This window comes from Miniopterus schreibersii, assembly GCF_964146895.1.
Source record: "Miniopterus schreibersii genome assembly, chromosome: 2".
Classification (NCBI taxonomy): domain Eukaryota; kingdom Metazoa; phylum Chordata; class Mammalia; order Chiroptera; family Miniopteridae; genus Miniopterus; species Miniopterus schreibersii.
In genome coordinates, this window is record NC_138102.1 from 70,699,911 (window position 1) to 70,720,947 (window position 21,037).

The following is a 21,037-nucleotide window of genomic DNA, read 5'->3' on the forward strand; positions in this document are numbered from 1 at the left end:
CCAGATAAAGTCACTGCAAATAAAGAAAATTACAGGCCAATATCTCTGATGAACATAGATGCTAAAATCTTCAACAAAATACTAGCAAACTGGATCCAACAATACATTAAAAAGATCATATGCCATCAACAAGTGGGATTTATTCCAGGGGTGAAAGGCTGGTATAACATTCAAATATCAATAAATGTGATGCATCCCATAAACAAAATGAAGGACAAAAATCATATGATCATATCAGTAGATGCAGAAAAAGCATTCGACAAAATCCAGCACCCATTTTCAATAAAAACTCTCAGCAAAGTGGGAATAGTGGGAATATACCTCACCATAATGAAGGCTATATACAACAAACCTACAGCCAACATCATACTCAATGGTCAAAAACTAAAACCAGTTCCCTTAAAAACAGGAAAAAGACAGGGTTGTCCGCCTTCACCACTCTTATTTCAACACAGTACTAGAAGTCCTTGCCACAGCCATCAGGCAGGAGGAAGACATAAAAGGTATCCAAACTGGAAAGGAAGAAATCAAACTGTCATTATTGCAGGTGACATGATACTGTAAATAGAAAACCCTAAAGACTCCACCAGAGTGCTACTAGATCTGATAAATGAATTTGTCAGGGTAGCTGGATACAAAATTAACATCCAAAAATTGACAGCATTTTTATACACCAACAATAAATTCTCAGAAAGAGAAATTGAAAACAATACTGTTTACCACTGCAACTGAAAAAATAAGATACCTAGGAATAAACCTAACCAAGGATGTAAAATACCTGTACTTGGCAAAGTATAGGACACTGAAAAAAAGAAATAGAGGAACATATAAACAAGTGGAAAAATATACCATGCTCATGGATTGGAAGAATTAATATCATTAAAATGTCTATGCTACTCAAAGCAATCTATAGAGTCAATGCAATTACTATTAAAATACAAACAGTATATTTCACAGAGCTAGAACAAATATTCCAAAAATTTACATGGAATCAAAAAAGACCTGAACAGCAACAGCAATCTTAAGAAAGAAGAACAGAGTTGGAAGGATCACTTTACTGGATATCAAACTATATTACAAAGCCATTGTAACCCAAACAGCCTGGTATTAGTGCAACAACAGACATATGGATCAATGAAACAGAAAAGAGACCCCAGAAATAGACCCACGCCATTATGGTCAGTTAATATTTCACAAAGGAAGCAAGAGCATCCAATGGAGTAAAGACAGTCTCTTCAAAAAATGGTGCTGTGAAAATTGGACAGGTACATGCAAAAAAATGAAACTAGACCACCAACTGACTCCATACACAAGAATGAATTCAAAATGTATAAAAGACTGTAAGTCACAAAACCATAAAAATCCTGGAATAAAACAAAGGCAGTAAAGTCACAGACATCTCATGTAGTAGGATTTTCACAGAAACATCCCCTAGGGCAAGAGAAACAAAAGAAAAAAAAAAAGGGACTACATCAAACTAAAAAGCTTCTGCATAGCAAAAGAAATCAACCTCAAAATACAAAGGAACCCCATAGTATGGGAGAACATATTTTCAAAGGATACATCTGATAAGGGGCTAATTTTCCAAAGTGTACAAAGAACTCATACAACTCCACAAAATGAAGACAAACAACCCAATTAAAAAATGGGAAAAGGACCTGAATGGAGGCTTCTTCAAAGAGGACATAGAGATGGCCAAGAGACATATGAAAAAATGCTCAATGTTGCTAATCATCAACAGAGAGGCAAATGAAAACCACAATGAGGTATCACTTCACACCTGTAAGAGTGGCTACCATTAACATATCAACAAATGGCATGTGCTGGTGAGGATGTGGAGAAAGGGGAACCCTGGTACACTGCTGGTGGGAGTTCAGACTGGTGCAGCCACTATGGAAAACAGTATGGAGATTCCTAAAAAATTAAAAATGAAACTGCTTTTTGACCCAGTGATCCCACTTTTAGGAATATATCCTAAGAATCTTGAAACACTAATCCGAAGGAATATATGCACCCCTATGTTCATAGCAGCACAATTTACAATAGCTAAGATCTGGAAACAGCCTAAGTGCCCACCAGAAGATGAGTGGATACAAAAGCTGTGGGATATTTACACCATGGAATACTATGCAGCTGTAAAGAAGAAGAATCTTGTGCCCTTTGGGACAGTATGGAAGGTCCTGGAGAATATTATGCTATGCGAAATGAGCTAGGCAGAGAAAGACAAACACCACATGATCTCACTTATACGTGGAATCTAAAGAACTTAATAAACTGATGAACAAAATAGATTCAGTGACATAGAAGCATGGAACAGACTGACAAATCTCGGAGGGAAGGTAGGGGTGGGTAGGTGGGTGGGGAGAGATTAACCAAAGAATTTATATACATATATACGTAACCCATAGACACAGACAATAGTGTGGTGAAGGCCTGGGGCAGGGAGTGTGTATGGGGTGGAGGGGGTCAATGGGAAAAAAGGGGACATCTGTAATACTTTCAACAATAAAGATTTTAAAAAAAGAAAAAAGAATGAAGCTAACTCCGAAAAAAAGCAGAGCCAAGAGGAAAGAGACAGGATCCTGTAATGTTGAGCCCTTGGTCTGAGCTATGCTCAGGGACCTCTTGGCTATACAAGCCAATAAATTCCCTTTTGCAGTTTAAGTTAGTGTAAACTGAATTTCTGTCACTTTGAATGTTCCTAATACACATCATTTTACATACCTTTTGATTTCACAATAAGTCTGGAATCACATGAAATAATAGGTCCTCTCTCCAAAGACATAGGGGAAAATTATTTTTTTGTCAGTTTAACTCTAGCATTCCAGATTTATTCTCTGAAGTCATAAATGACATGCAACCTGGCTGTATCATGAGTCAGGATTAGAAACAGCATAAAGGTATTGTCCTAAGAGATCTACTACACAGAATCCATGGTGAACTGGAGAGACTGGAGAGCCCAGGAATGGAGAGACTAGCAACTTATTGAAGTATTAAAAATAATTTGAATACATTGTGGACTATTAGGTTAAACAAATTAAAGAGGTTTCTTTACACGGAACTTCTCAGAACCTGATATTTACTAATTGTAATTTTATCTCTAAGAGGCTACTAAGTTATACAGTGTCTCCCAACTGCTTAAACATGGATTCTTTATTTTAAAAGGTTCTGAGAATATACTTTCAGAAATATCTGACTAAAGATATTTGTATTTCTAAAGACATAGCTTATTTGCCCTGATCAATTTGCTTGATCTCTATTCTCCTTAGCATCTAGCCACTTTCATGGTTTCAGCTAAAACCTTCATGCAAAGATCATTGTAACTTTCTTGCTAGCTTGAAGCTCTAGTTCAATATCTCACCATATATGCTGTTTACAGGAGATACACCTCAGAATGAAAGATACACAAGGCTGAAATTTTTTTTTATGCAAATGGAAAGGAAATAAAGCTGGGGTAGCAATACTTATATCTGACAAAATAGACTTTAAAACAAAGGTTGCAGTAAGGGACAAAGGACACTACATAATAATAAAGGAAGCAATCCAACAAGAGGATATAACCCTTATAAATATTTATGCATTCAACATTTGAGCACCTAAATATATAAAGCAAATCTTGATGGACATAAAGGGAGAATTCGACAGTAATATAGTCATAGTAGGGGACATTAACACAGCATTGACATCAACGGATAGATCTTCCAGACAGAAAATCAACAAGGAAATGGCATCCTTAAATGACAAACTAGATCAGATGGACTTAATTGATATCTTCAGAGTATTTCACCCTATTGAAGCAGAATATACAAATTTTCAAATGCACATGGAACATTTTCTAGGCTAGAGCACATATTAGGATACAAAACAAGTCTCAATAAATTTAAGAAGACTGAAATCATATCAGGCATCTTCTTTGACCATAATGGTATGAAACTAGAAATCAATCACAAGAAAAAAACTGAAAAACAGACAAACACATGGAGGCTAAAAACATGTTACTAAACAATGAGTGAGTTAACAATGAGATCAAGAAATAAATAAAAATATACCTTGAACAAATGAAAATGAGAACACAACAATACCAAATCTATGGGACACAGCGAAAACAGTTGTGAGATGGACGGAAAACAGATGTGTAATTCATAGCATTACAGACCTATCTCAAGAAACAAGAAAAATCTCAAACAATCTAAATTTACACTTACATGAACTTGAAAAGAGAAACAAACAAAGCCAATGTGAGTAGAAGAAAGGAAATAATAAAGATCAGAACAAAAAATAAAGGAGATAGAGTTTAAAAATATACAAAAGAGCAATAAAGCTAAGAGCTGGTTCTTTGAAAAGGTAATCAAGATTGACAAACCTTTAACTAGACTCATCAAGAAAAAAAGAGAGAATACCCAAATAAATAAAGTCAGATATGAAAGAGAAGTAACAACTGACACCAAAGAAAAACACTGGATGGTACGAAAATATTACGAACAACTATGTGCCAACAAATTGGAAAATTTGGACAAAATGCATAATTCCAAGAGACATAAAATCTTCCAAAACTGAATCAGGAAGAATCAGAGAATCTGAATAGACATAGTAGTCTATTGAAATTGAAATTGAAGCAGTAATGAAAATACTCCCAACAGCCCTGGCCAGTGTGCATTGGTTGAACAACATCACATGCATAAAAAGGCTGCCAATTTGATTCCCAGTCAGGACACATGCCTGGGTTCAGGATTCAATCCTTAGTGGGAGGTGTGCAGGAGGTAGCCAATTACCATTCTGCTCTGACACTGATGTTTCTCTCTCTCTCCTCTTCCTTCCTCTTTCCCTCTTAAAAAAAAAAAAAAAAATCAATAAAAATATTAAAAACAAACAAAAAACTCCCAATTAACAAAAGTCATGGACTGGATAGCTTCATTGGATAATTTTACCAAATATTCAAAGAAAAACTAACAACTAAGATCCAGGAGATTGAGGTTCAATTCTGGGCATGGCACATGTCTGGGTTGCAGGCGTGGCCCCCAGTGGGGGACGTAAAGGAGGCAACCAATCAATGACTCTCTCATCATTGATGTTTCTATCTCTCTCTCTAAAATCAAGAAAAACATATACATAAAGAATAAAGACCCCAGAAATAAACCCATGCCGTTATGGTCGATTAATATTTGACAAAGGAGGCAAGAACATACAATGGAGTAAAGACAATCTATTTAATAAATGGTGTTGGGAAAACTGGACAGATACATGCAAAGAAATGAAGCTAGACCACCTCCTTACACCATAAACAAAAATAAACTCAAAATGGGTTAAACACTTAAAATATTAGACTCAAAATCATAAAAATCCTAGAAGAAAACATATATGGTAAAATCTCAGACATTTTTTGTAGCAATATTTTTTCTGATAAATCTCTTCAGGCAAGGAAAAGAAAAGCAAATGAGACTACATCAAACTAAAAAGGTTTTGCACAGCAAAGGAAACCATCAACAAAATGAAAAGACAACCCACTGAACAAAAGATTGTATTTGCCAATGACACATCTGATAAGGGGTTAATTTCCAAAATTTACAAAGAAATTATACAACTCAACACCAAGAAAACAAATAATCCAATTAAAAAATGAGCAAAGGGCATGAGTAGATGCTTCTCCAAAGAGGACATACAGACAGCCAACAGACATATGAAAAGATGCTCAATGTCCCCAGTCATCAGAGAAATGCAAATTAAAACCACAATGAGATATGACCTCACATCTGTCAGAATGGCTATCATCAACAAATCAACAGCAGCAAATGTTGGTGAGAATGCAGAAAAAGAGGAACTCTTGTGCACTGTTCATGGGAATGCAGATTGGTGCAGCCACTGTAGGACACACTATAGAGTTACCTCAAAAAATTAAAATGGAACTGCCCTACGACCCAGTAATTCCACTTCTGGGAATATATCTGAAGAAACTTGAAACTCAAATTTGAAAGAATATATGCACTGGAGCGTTGTTTACAATAGCCAAGATTTGGAGGGAGCCTAGGTGTCCATCAGATGAGTGGATAAAAAAACAGTGGTACATTTACACAACGGAATACTACTTGCTTGTAAAAAAAAAAAAAAAAAAGGGAAATCTTACCCTTTGTGACAGCTTGGGGTATATTATACTAAGTGAAATAAGCCAGTCAGAGAGAGACAAGTACCATATGATTTCACTTATATATGGAATCTAATGAACAAAATAAACTGACAAACAAAATAGAAACAGACTTGTAGATACAGAGAACAGATTGACAGCTGTCAGAGGGAGAGGGATGGGGGGCTGGGTGAAAAAGGTGAAGGGATTAAGTAAAAAAAACAAAACAAAAAACCAACCAACCCTTAAAATCCTCATAGACAGGCAACAGCATGGAGATTAGCAGAAAAAAAGGGGGTGGGAGGAGGGGAAAAGGGGGATACTTGGGAATGGAAGGAGACCTGGGTTAGGGTGGTGTACACACAATGTAATGTACGGAGAGATGATGTATTATAGAATGGCACCCTTGAAACCTATATAATTTTATTAACCAGTGTCACCCCAATACATTCAATAAACCAAAAAAAATAAACAAATGAAAGAAAATTATTAAAAAATAAAAAGAAAGGCTTTTTCTCTTGGGCATGTCAGTTTCCAGAGAGGATTTTTCCAGTCTCATGCTCAAGGGTTATAAATATGGATGCAGACATCTACCTTGTCTTCTTGTTGGCTGTGTGGTCTCACTCCCCCCCTAAACTTTGCAAATCTCCATTACAGCACATGTCTTTTATAAGGGTAGAAGAGAGTCAGTTGCCCAGGTGCATTAAGATAGAGAACACCTGGATGTCTAAATGGATACAGATTTTTCAACCAATCTTCCAATTCTGAGTGCCACCCTGCACTCCAACCTTCCAAGGTACATGGCATCTTCAATCCCGATGTTCTATGGGCTTCTGCAGAGTAAAGTGCCTTGCGTTTCGTTGGCTTCCCCCTCTGCAGAAACGGGTTTTAGCTCTCTCCAGTCACTAACTCAGTTACTACCCACTCATCTCTTTTCCATCCTCCAAAGTGTTGCTTGCTACCCTGCTGTGGTCATGTCTCCAGTTCTCTCTGTCCTTGTGGATTTTGTACCATGGGTCCTTGTACCTTCTTTGATCCTTTATCATTTTTTTTTTTTTAACTGGGATTTTGGTAAGAAGCAATATCAATCACGTGTAATTGATTTGTCAGGAGTCCCTACTACCTTTCTTAAAAACTACATTCAGGTATTAATTCATCTTGGAACCCCTTCCAAAGATAGAGTTGTTATTCTGTGCTGCCCCTGAGCCTTTAATCATGCTTGCTTCCCCACACTGCACCGTAATTTATTTGGTTATAGTGAACTCTAAGTTCCCTGGGTCTGCACCTGTACCTTATTTATTTCTTTATCCTAGCAATTCTGAGTGCTCAAAAATGTAAGTGAAATGAATAAATGGGTGAAGCTATTCAAAGAGAGAGACTGCAGATGGTACCTGTGGCCTGACCTTGTAAGGAAATAGAAAAATAAAAAGAGAGACATTTTTAGAATGTTATAAAGAGGAACAGAAGAACACTGCATACAGAAAAACCGCTCCAAGCTGTATAAGAAAGACGCCTCCAAATTTGACTTGCTTTAACCATTCTCAAGACGCAGGCTAAAGATGATGTATATTTTGCTGTGTGTTTTTTGGTCCTGTTCTAATTCGTCTTTTGAATAATGCTGTACACTATAATCCTCCGCTGACAATTGTCCTATCATTGATTTCCTGCCTTCCTTCAAGCTGACAGGTTTAGGCACAGACCGTTTTTCCAATTCCTTTTTTGGGCTTAACAAAAGTTTTTCCAAACAGGATTATAAACAAACCTCACATTTTAACACTAGGATAGATGATGAATTGTGTAACTTACTGGGTCATGAGGTGTTTGGGTAACAGGGCTTCATTTTAATTTGGCTTTGTTTCCATGTAAGCATTAAAGAATCTGTAGCACAATGTTACCTGAATTCTGTTTTTAACTTTTTCCCTAAGTTTTTGTGTTTGCTAAGTACTTATTCTGTGCCAGGCATTACTGTATTTCATCCTTACAACAATTTCATAAGGTATGATGGCATTACCTTTATATTAGGATTGAAAGTGAAGCTCAGAGTAAGTAACTGTCAAAAATCACATACAAAGTGGAACATGGGTTTGAACCCAGATCTAACCACTTCAAATTTTATGCTCTTAAACAATAGACTATGTAGCCTATCAATAAAATTATAATTCTATTTATACATATAAGAGCAAGATTTTATTTCTACTGCCACTGTGATGTGCTGATTTTACACGAGTATATAAAGTATGAGCTCAGAAGCATAAAAATTCTATAGCCATTAACTGTCAACATATTCATTGCATTTGATATCTCAATTTATAACTGATACAGTGTAGAATTAATTTGTTTTCCTTACACTTTAAAATCATACACTTGTTGATTTGCTTATCTTAAGGAGCTGGGTGCTGATTGGATTTTAGTTATATTTAGCAATTACTGATAGAGCTGTGATCCAATGGAAGCAATACTTTTGGAGGAATGTAAAAATCAACGAGCAATTTCCTTCTGAGACACAGTGTTTAGAAGAAAGGTGGCCCCTGTGCATGAACCCATGAGAGTCCTCCTACTTAAGGGCAGACTTCTCTCTAATCCTTTACTCAAACTAAATTTCTGGTTCAAGAAGAGCAGTGCCAATCAGTAAGCGGGACAACTGCAGGCTTCAACATTTCCCAGATATAACATGATACCAGCTTATCCACATCCTCAATACCTTTTTCCCTCTTCGTTTGCCCCTCTCTCTTCTAACCCACATTACCACTGCCGTATTCCTGGAAGGCCTTGCAGTTAGGCAACCATCACAATTCTCCCTGGGGAGTTAAAGGCTCAACCAGGCCAGGAGCATGCTGGAGCCAGCTTGAGAGGTGACTGCTAAATATTCAGAAATTTTGGGAGCAGATTAACTTGGCAGCTTGAAATCAGTCATGGAGGAAATATGCACAACATGGAAACGAACATTACAAACTGCCCCACCCCTACCCCGAGAGCTGGTTCATAAGCACACCATTGGGTACCATGCTCTCCAGGGAATCTTGCACTTTCATTAGGTACTCCTAAAAACCTTATTCGAAAAATATAGATTCAAAGTGAACTTCTGTGGCTGGGATTTCTCCAATAGGAATAAACAATGGAAAACTTCTTAGAGGCACTGCCCAGGTGTTATTGCACAGGCCAACAGCTAGGCCATCTTCTGAAAACCAGCTCTCCTGACACACTGCTAGGAGATATGGTGGGAAATTATAAAAATTTTTATAAAAAACATTGTCTTTCTGGGCCAAGGATGATTTCCAAAGGCATATGTACATATAACAGCTCTATAAAATATGTATTATTTTATAACAATGAATACAGACTGAATCAGTATGTTTAGAGTTACCAATGAGAGCAAATAATAAAGTGTAAGAGTGGACTATGCTCCTTAAAAAGAACAAAGAATTGCAAAGCTCCACAGAGGATCTGAAGATAATAGTCCATAGGGAGAAAAACTAAATTTACTAATAGAGTGCCAATTAAATAATCTAGTGGTTTCTAAAACTAAAAGTAGGCTTAACATCTTACCAAGATCTTAAAAAATCCTAACTGTTGAAGTAGTGGTTAAAGAAAAGACCAGGCTTAGTTACCTAAGTACAGCCAGCTACATTTACTCACATTCCCAGAATATTTTCTTTGAAACGGGGGAAGGATGAGTTATGTTTAATACAAACTAGGTATCTTTCCTACGTATTTTTTCTAAACTTCTCCCTATTTTCAAATATTCACTGTGTCTGTTGTGCACCAGGCACCATCTTCACTATAAAGGATGAGTAAGTGCCAGTTCCACACTGTGTCTATTTCAGAGGATTCTATCCATTTTTTAAAGTATATAGCACTATTCAAAGGCCGCAAAGCGATTCTACCAGTAATATATAAAATATTTAGTTTCTGATGACTTTGCTGTAATTAGAAAATGACATTTGAAAGACGTGGCCTTTCGGCCTTTTTGCTGCCACAAGAATAGCCACCAGGAGCCTTTCAGAGAATATGATTTGTTTCTGAGGAAAACTGTGGTATAACTTTAACAGCCTTCTTGGGAAGAATCCAAATGTAACTAAATACAAATATACAAAAAGTATGCTTTATAAAGAAAACCATGAAGCATAGTCAGAAGAATTTTGGCTCATAATTAACCATGCTTCTGAAAACATGGAGTCTAAAAGTAATAAAAATGGACTCTTAATGGGCTCTTAGAACGACAGTTACAGTGATGCTCTGAGTTTGCTGAGTTTTGAGTCGTTGACTATACGAAAAACACATGTTCCTATCAAAGCATGTAAAACCAATGAACATGTTTATATGCAAGAACTTAATATATACTCTCTTGCAAGCTGTACTCATTAAAACAACTATCAAAGACTTCATTAAACAAACACAAAAATTCAAAGCAACAATGGCTTCAGACCTATTAATTCTGGAAGCCTGAAACATAGTAGCAAAAACACAAAGGATAGAGAGAAAGTATGCGACTGACAGTTTATCTAGATATAACAGTTCTTTTGACACCAGGCAAAGGAATTAGGGAAAGATGGGGATCAACAGTGGCGGGCGGCATTATCTGTCTGGCCTTTACTGCTGACCTAAAGGAGCATCTCAGGACTAACAGGAACCACCCAAGCATGGGGTGTAAACCTCCCATACCAGCCTGGGGCTGCCTCAAACTACTGAAGTGCAAACCTGGCCTTTTAATTTCTAAAATGTAAACTAAGTCCTTTTGGCCACTAGATGGAGATCAGGTTACTCTGCCAGTAGCAAGTGAAGCTGCTGGTAGCCAGCAGTGATAAGTAGGGTGTGGAGAACTTATTCTTTTTTCAATATTTCTAATAAAGCCCTTAAATCAGTAGCAGATCTATGTTGAATAGTGTCCATACACAAGGAACAGCTTGAGGGATTGAACAGGAGAACTGTAAAAGACAGGTTTTTGCCTGCAATTACCATTGCCCCTGGGATCATTTGTATTTAGGTTGGTTGTGTAAACTTGTAAATAATAACAAGAACTGGTCTAAATAAGAGCAATTAAATCTGCTGTCTCATTGTTACCAAACAATGAGAAGTGAGAGGAGAGATATAACCAAAAATTCAAACAATGGCAGGTTATTTGGACAATGAATCCTGTCTGTTTAGGCAGAAAGACGTGCTCACAATTTGTTTCTCAGTTTGAATCTGTATATAAGTATACATTTTCAGTATCACCCAAAACGGATCAGGGAACATCAGAGCTGGAAGAAGAACATTAGGTAATATCTATTCTAATTTCCAAATGGAACTGTGATTCAATTCTGAATTATGTAACTTTTTACTGAATACGTCTTATTTCTGTGATAGCTGAACACTGAACTGGAGGCATAGTTATATATTTCCTGGAAAATGGTTGGGTTGGGGAAGGATCGGACACTGCCCTATAAAATACAGCCAAATACTTTACTTTCGAGATGTTTGGTACTATAATTCTGTTTATTCCTAACTTAATAATCATATATAGTCAGCAAATACCTTGAGTTACATAAAAACAAATGAATAATTTGTGACAGTTTAAAATAATTCCATTTGTTACCAAATAACTTTAATGACCACTGTAATTTAGTATATACGAATGTGAACATAAACAAACATATTAATTGCTTGTTGTGTACCAATTGTTATGTTAGGAGCTGGGAAAACAAAGGTGCACAACAGAGTCAGGGAAGACACTGGGAAGAGAAAACCTACTTAAGCTGAAACACAAATGGGGGTTAATTTTTGTAGCAGTTGACACCAGTTATCAAAATCATGAGTAAAAGTCCTTTTTAAAGTTCTGGCGTAAAAGATAAATTTAGTAGGCCACAAATGCTGACCACAGGAAAAACATGACTTCAGATATCTATAACACATGAAAAATTAAAAATAAAACAAAATAAAAGATTCAAATACAACAGTATTTACTATTAGATATCAATCACTGTAATGAAAATAGGAGCTTAATTAAAAGGGAGAAGAAACTAATGTTTAGCATAATAAAAGAAACAGAACCATAGTTAATTAATTTTCTAATTATTGCTATGGATGGTGACCAACATTCAGTCTGTTGCTATGATAAATCCATTGTACTTAATGACATGTTTAGTTTAGAGCTATACATTTGTTTTAGCTTAATCAAATTAATATATTCATACAATTCCAAAAGGATTTGAGGTTGCTTGCCTATATTGGCCTGTGATTTTCAAAATGTTCCTTCAAGCTATTAAGAATCTAAGAGAACTATGCATTATTCATTCACAAATATATATATTTCTCCTTTAAGGAAATCACAAAAATAATCACATAAAACAGTAATTATTAATCAGCTATCAATGGAATAGTTTGTGGAAATTTCTTATCTCGTTAATTGGCTCTTTGCAGAGCAGCACAGCTGGCAGAAACCTACCTTTCTTCTTAATGGATAAAAATGAAATGTAAACAAGGAAGTTTTCTTCTGAAGATTAAAATAAATAAATTACAAATAAATGCTTTTATGATATGCTTTAGTATTTATGAGTACACAGGCTTCCTCAATGTTCACATTAGTTCCAGACGGCAGCTAGATCAGGTGGTGACTGAGTCATTCTTGGAGTCCTGGAGTTTCCCCTCACTTTGATGACCTGTTCCCACACATCTTTCCAGTGTAGGGTTGTGTCTGCTTACTATGACTACTAAACTTGCATTATCTGGAAATAAGGACACTGGTAAAAATACATCTCTATTAGATGCATAGTTTTGTTCATCTTCTCTAGTCTAAAGGTTTTGCCTTATAATAATGCGCTGCATTTTAGATCCTCAGAAACTCTATTTCCTGGGTAGCATGTAGAGATGCTGTCCACAATGGTAGTAAAAGTGAGAACAGATGCAAAGGTGGTGCTAGAAACTGATTAATGCTTAAGGTTAAAAAATAAAAGTTGATTGTATTCACGTGGTGTGCTGTGAGGAACCTGTATATTTAAGCGCTGACAGAGAAAAGAGCACATTTTTACCCTTTCACTATGTAGATGGATAAGGTTTGCCTTTTTCTGGGTCCAAAATTTATTTTAGCCATTAAAACAACTATATTTGAGTCACTGCGCTACAAGTTTTCACAACTGTGGCATGAGGAACGAAATTTATACGTGAATATGCACCCTTAAGAGGTAAGGTCAATTCAGCGGGTACCTGCATATGTCTGTCATCTTGTCCAATCATGTTTCTCCATTCCATGAGCGAGCGCTGCAGATGTTCAAGTCCAGTTTCCCAAAGCCTAATGCGACCTCCCATATCAACAGTAACCACACCACCTTTGCCCCACTCAGCTAGCAGAGCATCTGTGTCCGAAATAGTAGATATCCATGTGGTATATGGGGAGAGAGATTCTGAACTGAAAAAGAAATCAGTATTCAACCAGTTGGTAGTCTACATAATGTAATAAGTTCAACCTGATTTAGGTGCAATAAACTTGCTATAAAGAATTCTAATAGTGAGAACATTAAAATATATCAACAGTTCTACTTGTAAGTTAAAAAATATACATTGAGTTATTGGTTATTTACATTTTTCCATATTCGTGGACCACAAATGACACTAGTATTCAGTCAGAAAGAAACTCTAAACCAACTCAAACTTCGTAAATGTGCAGCGTAAGGTAAGTGCTGAAACTGATGTTTTGTTTGTGTTTTAACTGCTTTTGTATTTGATATTTTGCCTTTTCTAACTTAGAAAGTTATAAGGATTTATATTAAGTAATTTATATATTTCTTGTGTTATATATTTCATACATATACATGTTTCCTTTTTTTTATATTTCTGATTACATATATAGTCATTTCTAGGAATGTAACTTTCGCCTGTAATAATAAATTACATACATATTTCCTTTATCTGAGTATAGCTTTTACTACATAAAAACATACATTAGAAATTCTAAAAACCAGTACTACATAAAAACATACATTCGAAATTCTAAAAACCAGTTTTGGCTCTCTAAATATATCTGATATATTCTACATGAAATAAATTGTCTAAAGGGGTTGTTTGGTCAGATAACAAAAACATAAACTATTATTGTTGATCTGTTAAAACCACTACTTATTAGAGAAATATTTATAATATACCAAAAATAAACCAACACTACTTTGACCCTATTTTCAGACTGCCTTAGTAGATTTTAAACACAGTGTAACAAGGCCAGCTACTCTGCAACACAGAAATCTTAGAAAATGTTTATATGAAGAGGATAATAGCAGTAGGATGGGACCAAGTGTTTCAGAACTACTTTGCAGTACTAGATGGACTCAAAGAAAGTAACATTTGATATAATACAGGATATAACTTATTGTGCTCTCCAAAAATCTATTTCCCGTAGGAAAAAAATTAGTAGGTACAGATGGTGAAGTAAAAGGCTATTTAAGAATAATGAAATTTATCCATGTGAAACTATGATGTTTGAAACTCTTCCAAGAGCACTCAAGATGTGTGCATCTAATGAGCACTGTACCTACTGCTTGCATATTTAACTCACCACCATGAAACTAGAAATTTACAAGGGCAATTTCTTTAATATGGCAATAAAAAGTGCTGGAGAAATCGCATTTTTACAACAATTTGTACACCAGGTCTAGAATCTCTTCTCTACCTTTATAAAAGTAATGATACATGTTCCCCTTATACATAACAAGTTCTTTAAGAAAAACAGAATTACAGTAAAGTGAAACCTAGATTTATATACACCCACATACAAGGGCTAGGCCGTACCATTTTACAAATGCAAATAATATAAAATTTGAGAAAAAAATACTCAAATTTTACTGAAGGCAAAAGTGATATATTCATTTTGGCCTTGTAGTTACATATAATTTTACTGTATTTTCTATTACTTGAAGTTAGCCATCAAATGGAAAATTCCTGATATCTAGCAGAATGCTCAATTTAAGCACTTAGCAACAAAACTGAAATCCAGATGGGTTGTTCCCTTGGATTACATATATGCCAAAATATGACAACAGTTAATCTCAAGAGAAGCTCAAGATATACTGACAACGAACAGACTCTAAATCATGCGGCACCTAAAATGTGGAAAGTCCAAATTTAGATGTTTTATAAGTGTAAAATACATACTAGATATCAAAGACTTAGAGAAAAGAAGGAATGTAAATTATCTCATGAAAAGTTTTATATTGAATACATGTCAAAGGATAGTATTTAAGATACACTGGTTTAATAAAATATTAAAGTTAATTTCACTTGTCTTTTTTTACTTTTTTAATGTGCTTACTAAGGAGTATAAAATTACCTATGTGGCTCACATTATATATTTCTATTGGACAGTGCAGCCCTAAATGAATTATGGTGACCAGCTGGCACTGGTTATATATACAGTTGTTCTTCCAGATGTTCTTTCTATGGCAGGTATAACATACAGGTCACAGAGAAAGTTAAAAGAGACAAACATGGAAATAAAAAGCTAGGTAGGGCTAATGAGGGAGAAATTAAGACAAATATTATTTAATGCTTTAGAAATGTAACATACAAAAAAGTTGTTCTTTGCTTTTGTAACTTGTGTTAATAGTATATTTTAATGAGCATATAATTAACATGGAATAGGGACTTTCCCCAAATGACTAAAAGCCATTTTCCATTAAACTGACACAAGAAGGCATACTTATATATATGTTAGAATAGTAGATCTATTTCTTTGAATATGTTTTCATTTATTCATATTTCTTGAGCCTGACTAAAGGGTAAATGAAACTATGTTTCTGAGTTATTTTGCACTGTCACGCTGAGCTATTTTCTTCTGGGAATTGGAGGAGTGGGTAAAGAGATGGCCAGGTGATAGTTCGGGTAACTGACAAGTTCCAGTGTCCCTGGCCTTCTGGCGGCATTGGAAGGCTTTCCAGGCTCCTCTGCTTAGGGATTTTGGGTGATGTTTAACCACTGTGTTCTGAAGGCTCGGTCACTTGTGAGGGAGTATATGTGAGGAGGGGATGTGAGACCACAGCAGGTGCATGATCAGGTTGAAGGAAGTCAGGGATGGACACATGCAGAGAGGGATGGCTACAGGTGAGGACCCCTGTGTTCCTCAAGGCAGACACAGAGCATCACTGTTTCTCCTTTTGTATCCTCAGTCTAGCTAGTGTGAAAGCTTGGCTTCCATCCCTGGACAATAACAAAAGCAGTGCCTGTAGATGCACAGAAACATATTTTAAAACAACATTAACCAAATGTTATTGACATAAACTTACATGCATATATGCATAACCCATGGACACAGACAATAGTGTGGTGAAGGCCTGAGGAGAGGGCGGGAACCAGGTAGGGGGGGTAAATGGGGAGATAAAAGGGGACATCTGTAATATTTTCAACAATAAAGATAAATTTTGAAAATTACTTTGACATTATGAATACATTTACCTCACAAAACTAAAATATGAAGTTAATAAGTATGAAAATTTCTGTAACACTAAAAAATTCTGTTTCAGATACAGAAAAATGTATCATTAGGACAGATCAACAAAAAAGAAATGAAGATTACAGTGGCAGTAAGGCATGCAGAAGAACAGCAAGATATAAACCAACTTTAACTGAAAGAAAAAAAAAGAACTTTCTCTTTAAGGAAGCAAAAAGCACATACTTATTCAGAGAACTTGTTAAGAAGTTACTTAAAAAAAAAGAAAAAATCTGGCATACAAGCTAAGAACAAAGTGGAAATGGACTACCTGGGAATAGGGATATATCGGAGTTTCTTTGATTGAAGATCAGTGACTTCTATATAACCAGATGTTCGTGGAGGGGTAACATCTGCAAATAGTCATGACAAGAGCAGAGTATTAAAGTACTACATGATACCAAAATAGGAACAACAACAGAAAAGCAGGAATCCTGCTGAAAGTGGAATGAAGTTATCAATAGCCCAAGGCAGAACTCTTAGGATTCTTGTTTGAGCGATGAGGAAGCTGAGGCTTATATAAGTAATATAATAATGTGGTTTGCTTGAGGAAATGTAGCTGTAGAGTAATAGAGATGGCTTTCAAACCCACACCTTCCTAGCTCTGAAATCTATGTTCTATCTACCACTCCCCACAGCTGCTACTAGAGCTGGCCCTAAGGCAACAACAATTTTAAAAATAGCCCCATTTTACAAAATCTGTGCCACTACTGTCTCTTAAAAAACAAACAAAAACTTCCCCTTCACAGAACCCATACCTTTAAAGACTTTTGTCTCCTGTCTGTCTGTCTGTCTGTCTGTCTATATCTATCTATCTATCTATCTATCTATCTATCTATCTATCTATCTATCTATCTATCATCTATCTATCTAATCTTCTTACAACTTATAATTAGAATGAGACATCAAAAATGTCCATGCTGAATTTATCACACATAGTTTACAAAAAAGAAGCATGACATTTTTACTTCATATTTGCAGTTGAAGGTTTTGAGTAGACCACCTGGGAAACTCAAAATCTCTCTTACTTATTCAACAAACACGGTTGAGCTTACTTTGTACCAGACACAATACAAAGCACCGAGACAGAGAAAAAAAGAGACGAGGAACCCCTAGCATAAAGAAGAAAGTTCTTTTTTGAAACAAACAAACCAAAAAAAAAACACAGAAAAAAAATAACCCATCTTGGGCCCTTAAGGACTCAGAAAGTATTCCAGGGTGGGAATCACAGGCCTGGGGCTGGGTATGAGCTGCAGAGCTAGGCAAGGAGTGGTGCAAAGGGGTTAGGGGAAGGGAAGATAAGGTGCTGAGATAGCAGAGGGTAAGAAGAGAGGGTTACTATGGTAATCTGACCTCCCAGCTGGAGTAGCTGTCCCCAGATGGCCATTTGTATAAAATGAACATGCTTATCCTAAGTCAGGCACTGCCTGCATTGGAAATGCTGCCTGGGATATAAGGTCAATCTTGGATAAAGTTTTGCATCATATATCATTTTTGACAGATACTGCTGCTAAGACCTCACTGGAACAGACTGAATTATTTATAGACCCAGGCTCTTTGCCAAAAATTACCAGTTATTGAAGCAGTTGGGATGGATAGAGCTGCCTAGCTTTTGGCTTGCAGCTAACAGGAACTATTTTCATAACTATTAATATTAAGTTGAGCTACTGCCATTAGTACTTTTATTTTTATTTTTATTTTTTAAAATATATCTTTATTGATTTCAGAGAGAGGAAAGGAGAGGGAGAGAGATAGAAACATCAGTGATGAGAGAGTCATTGATTGGCTGCCTCCTGCACACCCCCAACTGGGGATTGAGCCCGCAACCCGGGCATGTACCCTGACCGGCAATCGAACCCTGATCGCCTGGATCCTAGGGCGATGCTCAACCGCTGAGCCACGCCCGGCCAGGCCATTAGTACTTTTAGAATGCCCGTGAAAGCAAAGTAAGCCAACTTACTTTAAATTATCTTTTTTCTATATTTTTCTTTTCTTTCACTGTGCAAATTAATTTCATGGCATAAAGAGGATGAGAAAATTCAATAATGGCTATGTCTATTTCAAGAAGAGGAAGCAAGAATTTTACTCTTGGTGCTAAAAAATATTTCCACTATTAGAAAAGGCAATTTGTGGCTATAAAGTACTTCAAAAAATACTTAGGGTGGTGGTAGTGGTGGTGGTAATTGTGAACACTTGAAAAATAGTCAGAATTGATGTTTACTGATTTGAAAATAAATTAGCTCAGAATATATGATTAAATTAAGGAAGTAAAAAACCGTGGCCAGATTTTCCTCCAAACTTGGCCAAATTCTTGTGTATCCATTTCATTTTATTTTATTTTTTTAAAATAATTTTATTGATTTCAGCGAGAAGAAGGGAGAGGGAAAGAGAAAGAGAAACATCATTGATGAGAGTCATTGATTGGCTGCTTCCTTCTGGGGGATCAAGCCCACAACCTGGGCATGTGCCCTGACCAGGAATCGAACCGAGATCTCTTGGATCCTAGGTTGATGCCCAACTGCTAAGCCACGCCGGCTGGGCTGTGTATCCATTTTAAATGTTCCAATAATGTCGAAAGGACAGAGGCTGAATAAATTTCCATTATATTTATAGTCCAGGTGGATTTCAAAGATAGGTATAAACTATATTTAGGGATTAGTTCACTAGTGATTAAAGGGAAGTCACAACTGCAGTGTTTACGGCATCAGTCCCATGAGCAGTGGGGACAGCTTACGTGTGGGGACAGCTTATGCGCGCCGTGCCAAGGTTAGGAGGAGGTATGGAAGCTGTCAAGCAAAAGCACCAAGAACATTTCAGAGGGAAGATGAAATTATATTTAAAACATTTACTCCTTCTAGCAATGTAATTTAAGTACATCTGTTACCTACTAGTTAACGATCTTGTACTCCCAGATCAAAAGAGCGATGTGTGCCCTGCAATCATGCTGATACCAAATCTTTGAATTCACTCAAAGTTCAAAAAACAGCGCACTGCTTTCAGTCAATAGTCATTATTTTGTGTTTAAGGAGCTTAGGCCTGTGACTAAAAAAAGCTAACACTTAACTAGAAGAGAAACAATGAAGAGAAAGCAGTAAATCTCTCCTTGTCTGCATTAAACAGAAGTTACACCATCCTTAAGCCACCAGGAGAGTAGCCTTTACAGTTTCTATTGATTTCTTTAATAAAAGGCTGATATGCATTAGTTCCTGACTAGTCAGATGGCTGGATTCTATTTACTTTAAAAAATTGAATTTTTATCGGAGATCGACATGAGCATAGATTACCGAGTCACACAGGCCAAAAGAAAAGGCAGTCAGCCCCGGATTTACTCCTCTCATCCCGCATTTCCTGCTCCCAGAGACACGTTCAACTTTTACGCAAGGGCTACAACTACACAGTGTGAGAAGTTGAGTGAAAACTTTCTGGGTACGTACAGGTCATGTAAACTACTGGAACCCTGTTATAATTATCTATATTAACAAATATACAATGACAATCATAAATTAAATATCCCTATCAAAAGCAAACTACCTTGGTAAATTAGGAATTGGTAAGTTTCTTACCTTTGGGGTAGATATCTTTTAGAGGGACTTCTCCCGCGGGCAAAATCCTGACTATCTGATTAGTATCGACAAGAGTCACACAATTGCTCTGTTTTGGAGTTCCACTTTTCTTCTTTCCTCCGTAGAATGCTGTATCAGTGACCCTTGATTTATGCAAAGATGATGGCCTTTTCCAAGAGTAAACTTCACTGGGTGACTGAAAAAAAAAAAAAAAAAAAGATTAAGGCACTGAAGTGCTATGAACGACATTCACTACAACTTGGTTAATGCAGCCCTTCAAGCAGATATACAGTTTCACAAGTATAAGAAAATAAAAATTATTCCTTAAACTTTTTGAATTTGGTACGGGAGATAGCTGCTTTACCAGTAATCATAATTTTTAGACAAGTGTGAGTATACAACATATTTTTATCTTGAAATGAATTATAACTAACAGGACAGAATATAACAATATATTTTAGTTAGTTTAAAAATAAAACAAACTCTTAACACATCCACTCTCTGGCATAAGGAATAGAACATTACTAGTACTTTTATTTATTTATTAAAGTACAGTTGACATACAACATCATATTGGCTTCAGGTATATAACACAGTGAATCAATACCTATATACCTTACAAAGTGATCACCATGATAAGTCTACTTATCATAAGGTCCTGATAGCCCACACTGGGCTATGTTCATGCCTGGATGCCTTCCTCACCTTATCTGGGCTCCCACATACCACATCAGGTTGCCCGTTCATGGGGACATAACATCTTCACCTTGCCTGGACTTAATTCCCATCACCAGTGCTTCCCTCTCTGCCACCACAAATGTCCTTTCACTTACTCAGGCTCTGCATTCTGACACCTCACACTGGGACACTGTTTGCCTATTTTTTATTTTGGATTACTGGTTTTTT

General features: G+C 36.3%; 1 protein-coding gene across 1 annotated transcript in view; it reads right to left on the reverse strand.

The window, feature by feature from the left end:
- Positions 1-21,037, reverse strand: part of VWA8 (von Willebrand factor A domain containing 8) — a 331,062-nt gene that overhangs the window by 85,158 nt on the left and 224,867 nt on the right. Inside the window, exons 35-37 of the mRNA XM_081127980.1 lie at positions 20,132-20,327; positions 16,840-16,921; positions 13,301-13,502 (exon numbers count right to left, since the gene is read on the reverse strand). Of these exons, the coding sequence (XP_080984106.1) occupies positions 13,301-13,502; positions 16,840-16,921; positions 20,132-20,327 (480 nt within the window). The remainder of the gene's footprint in view (positions 1-13,300; positions 13,503-16,839; positions 16,922-20,131; positions 20,328-21,037) is intronic.